Source organism: Penaeus monodon, chromosome 10 (assembly GCF_015228065.2).
Source record: "Penaeus monodon isolate SGIC_2016 chromosome 10, NSTDA_Pmon_1, whole genome shotgun sequence".
NCBI lineage: Eukaryota > Metazoa > Arthropoda > Malacostraca > Decapoda > Penaeidae > Penaeus > Penaeus monodon.
Genome location: NC_051395.1, coordinates 1,252,643 through 1,257,642, shown reverse-complemented (window position 1 = coordinate 1,257,642; position 5,000 = coordinate 1,252,643). Strand labels below are relative to the sequence as shown.

General features: G+C 34.8%; 1 protein-coding gene and 1 pseudogene across 1 annotated transcript; both read right to left on the bottom strand.

Moving 5' to 3' along the window:
* Nucleotides 1-1,177: 1,177 nt before the first annotated feature.
* LOC119577432 lies at nt 1,178-2,076 on the bottom strand. The gene is made up of 3 exons (XM_037925043.1): nt 2,018-2,076; nt 1,728-1,855; nt 1,178-1,538 (listed from the first exon to the last, which is right to left on the bottom strand). Exons 1-3 carry the CDS (start codon nt 2,027-2,029, stop codon nt 1,373-1,375), a joined length of 306 nt encoding a protein of 101 aa, XP_037780971.1. The 5' UTR covers nt 2,030-2,076; the 3' UTR covers nt 1,178-1,372.
* Nucleotides 2,077-4,086: 2,010 nt separating this feature from the next.
* Nucleotides 4,087-5,000, bottom strand: part of LOC119577431 — a 1,281-nt pseudogene continuing 367 nt past the window's right edge.

Sequence of the window (5,000 nt, the reverse complement as noted above, 5' to 3'; positions counted from 1 at the left end):
TCTTCTTCTTATTATTATTATTATTATTATTATTATTATTATTATTATTATTATTATAATCATTATTACTTTTCCTATTATTACTCTTAGCATTAGTATCCTGAGCATCATCGTCATCATCATCATTACTATTTATACTATTATTTTTATTATTATCATTATCATTATGATTGTTGGTTATTATTATTATCATATTTAATGTCAATGTTATTATTATTATTATTAATATTATTATTAACATTATTGTTGTTATTTTTCATTATTGTTTTTGTTATTATTATTAATATCATTATTATTATTATTATCATTATTATTATTACTATTGTTACTATTATTATTATGAGTATTATATTATTATTACTATTATTATTATCATCATTATTAATAGTATAGTTATAATAGTACTAACAATATAATAATAATAATAGAAATAATAACAATAACAATAAGAATAATAGCAATAATAATAATAATAAAAGTGATGATGATAATGACAATTATTACCATTATTCTTCTGATTATTATTGCTATTATCATTATTACTATTATTATTATTATTATCATCATCATCATCATCATCATCATCATCATCATCATCATCATCATCATCATCATCATCATCATCATCATCATCATCATCATCATCATTATTATTATCATTATTATGATTATCATCATTGGTATTACCATCATTATTATTACTGTTGTTGTTATTATTATCATTATATAATAATAAGGATAAATGATAAGAAATATTTTCTTTATTATTATTATCATTATCATGTTATGATTATCATCTTTACCATTATCATGATTAATATTATTATTATCATTGTTATTATTATCCTTATTGTTCTTGTCGTTGCTATTATTATTATTATTATATTCATTATTATTATTGTTATTATTATGATAATTATTATTATCACTATTACTATTATTGCCATTATTATTATTAGTAGTAGTAGTCGTAGTAGTAGTATCATTATTATTATAATTCTTGTAATTACTGATATTATTCTTATTTTTTTTATTCATTTTAATATTATTATTATTATCAATATTATTATTATTATTATTATCAGTATGATTTATTCATCATTTTTGTTATGCTATTTTTATTACTGTAGGTTCATTCTTATTAAATCTAATGAAACCAGAGTACATGATCTATAATTCATTAGCATAAAGGTATATAATTTTGGAGTCATCGCAAGTAAGGTATGATAACTGTATTAAACTCTCTTCCCTCGGTCTTCATTTTCGTCTTCTTTCGTATGTATCTTTCACCTCCTCCTTTCTCTTCCCCTGATTTTTTTCTCCTTCGCCTTTTTCCCACGTCCTTATCGTTCTCCTTCTATCCCCTCCGTTCTTATCGCTCTCCTCCTTCTCCTTCGTCCTCCCCAAAGGCTCCCTGCTTGCCGTCCGCCGCCATTCCGTCGTGGTTGACGGGCACGGCGTTGGACTCCAGCACCCGGTAGCCGTCCTCGTCGGCGACGTACGTGACATGGAACTCCTCGCCTTCGGGGGACGTCCAGCTGTAGGAGGGTCAGTGGGGATTAACACTGGAGCCATGTTAGGCATAGAATGAATTATAGTGTTGTGCCAATAAACTAAATAAGTGCGTTATTCATCGTGAAAACATCTCTTCCTTAATGATACGATCGAAAACACGTTCTTGAAATGACAGACGATTATGAGGATCTGGGTTCCTGGTCTTTGCTGACCTGTAGGATCCTTCGACGTGGTCCCCGGCGTCTCCCTCCTGCTGGTGCTGGTGATCCTCGCCCTCGAAGTCCAGGATTTCTGGCCGAGCTGCCGCCAGGACGGCCACGGCCAACACAACGAACAATGTCTGTAAGGAAAAAAATCGCTTTTACCATTTCTCGGATATTTACCAGTGATATTTCTAAGCTGTAGAAAGATCCTATTTCCTTAGATTTTTTTTCTGTACGGTATAAAAGCTGGAGCATTTAAAGTGTTCATACGTTCAGAGAATGATTCGGAGATCACCAACCATAGACTTCATCACGAAGCAAATATCTGTAGGTCCTCACAGTGTCAGACAAATCAGTGCTATGACACACACCTCCCTCATAGCAGGTCTTTTATAGCAAACGAAGGGAAAGGAATCCACAGCAGAGACACAGGAAACGCTCTAGCCTCTTTGTCTTCGGCTCGTTGGTCAAAGGGAGGCCACGCTATGAAAAAAGGGAGGAAAACGTTCTGCTGTTTGCTAGGGCCTTGGAGCAAGAGGGTGAAGGTCACAGAGGCGATGTGCGTGGCTAAGAACTTGTGTGTATTTTGGTGCCTTTTTGGTTTCCGATATTCAATGAGGTTATTCTGGTTTCAGTACATACATATACATTTACATAGCCAAACACACATATATTCATAGATAGATAGCTAGATGTAGAATCAGGTGTACATATGTTGATGTGGAAACAGGCTTCTATATATGTATATAAAGCAAAAATTCGACGACTCTAGATATGACCAAGACTGAATAGGATAAGCCAATTTGACCTGGGTCAAATCAGCTACACACACATATATACGTACTGAGTAGGACTAAGCCAATTTTACCTGGGTCCAATTGGCTATATATATATATATATATATATATATATATATATATATATATATATATATATATATATATATATATATATATATACATATACACACATAAATATATACAGATTTATATATATATATATATATATATATATATATATATATATATATATATATATATATATATATATATAGATAGATAGATAGATAGATAGATAGATATAGATATAGATATATATGTGTGTGTGTGTGTATGTATGCTTGTTTATATTGAATACACACACACATACACTCACACACATACCTATATACATACCTATATCTATCTATCTATCTATCTATCTATCTATATATATATATATATATATATATATATATATATATATATATATATATATATATATATATATAACACATTTATATATGTTTGCATTGAACAGAATTACACATACACACAAGCAAACACACACGCATCCCTTTCCTTATTTTTCTCCTCCAAAAGTCATTTTCTCTTTCTCTCTCTCTCTCTCTCCCTCTGTGTGTGTGTTTGTTTATGTGTGTGTGTGTGCCTCTTCCCAAACACCCTCTATTTTCTTTCTCCCTCCTGTTCCCTTTCCCTTTGGCACCTTTTCCCTATCAAGGCATAGCGCTAACTTAAGCCTCATTGAGGGCGAGAGGCCTTTGGAAACACGAGCATCTGGCAGAGAAAGAGGCATCGCATGTCCAGAAAATTAACGGCATAGTATAAGCCTGATTAGAAACAACTCATTGCTGGATCTATGGAGTGGGTACTTCCATTCAATTAGGGGTACAATGGTCTTTAATAAAGTAATTTCATTTCGCCGTTAATGCCCTAATGTTCTTTTATTTTCTGTTTATCTTTCTTCCTTTTTTTCTGCTTTATGTAAATTCGATTCATAAATTCATTAAAAAAATCTTTATCGGGAAGCTTGAAGTTGTCCTGCCAATGACCTATGTTTTTTAATGGCGCTGATAAGATGTTTCATACTTCTTCCATCGTTTATTTTTCTTTCTCTCTCTCAAATAATTATTATGAAGTTCCAGTTTCGTTTTTCTTTTTGTGTGTATGTCCTGCACTGTCTAACAAAAGATACAGGAATTGTACAAAAATCCCTAAGTCTAATCCTATTCACACGAAACTTATGTCATTATTTTGGTCATTTCACCTTTTCATCCCCCGAGCTGCCCTCTCCTCCCTTCTGTATGCCATTTTTTTGTTTTATGTATTTGCTTTTTGTCTGTGTTTCTTTGGTTACAACTAATCTTCATTTCCGTCGCAGGGAAGAACAGGAGGCCTCGGTATCGTCGATCTGCGTGACCCACAGTATGTCTGGTTCCCTTTAGTTATAATCTTCGTTGGTACAAAGGCGGCGAAAAATATGCGTTTTCAGTAATGAACCTGTTCTATGTATGACATCTGTATATATAATGATTAGGATTGTTGTGATCTACATAAAACATTTTTTTATTCAATAGTAAGAGAAGCTGTATGTTTGATATTTTATTGACGTGGCTGTGTACATAGCAGTGAACCAACAATTACTTGCGTTGATTTAGATTCTCAACATTAGAAATAGAGTCATATCGTCCTCTGTCTCCTTCTTCTTCCATTGGCATCGTTCCCCGCCTTCTCCTTGCACCCAATTCTTTGTCCTTCTTCCCCTGTCCTTATCGCTCTCCTCCTTCTCCTTCGTCCTCCCCAAAGGCTCCCTGCTTGCCGTCCGCCGCCATTCCGTCGTGGTTGACGGGCACGGCGTTGGACTCCAGCACCCGGTAGCCGTCCTCGTCGGCGACGTACGTGACATGGAACTCCTCGCCTTCGGGGGACGTCCAGCTGCAGGGGATTTAATCCGTGATTAAACATTGGCTTGTTGTTAGATGTATCAGATTTCAGGATTCATTACTCCCTTCTAGACTGATTGGATTAATAGATTATCTATGTGAAGCTTAATTCCGCCTCTTCGTACTCGGTGATTCAAAATATGTTTCAGAACTAGTAGTAATATCTGAAGAGATTATTTCTTCTTTATATCCTTCCTAAAGTCAGGCTGACCTGTAGGATCCTTCGACGTGGTCCCCGGCGTCTCCCTCCTGCTGGTGCTGGTGATCTTCGCCCTCGAAGTCCAGGATTTCTGGCCGAGCTGCCGCCAGGACGGCCACAGCCAAGAGTACGAATAAGGTCTACAAGGAAACGTACTTCGATCATTTTCACCATTCCTTCACATTCTTAGTAATGTTTCGAGATTGTCCAAAATGAATCAAAATATCTCGTGAATTCTGATTGAGAAGAAGTATAGCAACGTTAAAACGTCAAATGCTTCCCGAAGGATACAAACCATAGCTTTCATCGTAACGCAGTTCCCGATGTCTTTCCTGTATCGGACGAAGCAGGGCACTCATGA

What these genes read in the sequence shown, in the direction of transcription:
- LOC119577432 (XM_037925043.1), bottom strand. An exon ending in CACGTCGAAGGATCCTACAG is followed by an intron (nt 1,539 to 1,727) that starts GTCAGCAAAGAC and finishes ACCCTCCTACAG; the next exon opens with CTGGACGTCCCCCGAAGGCG.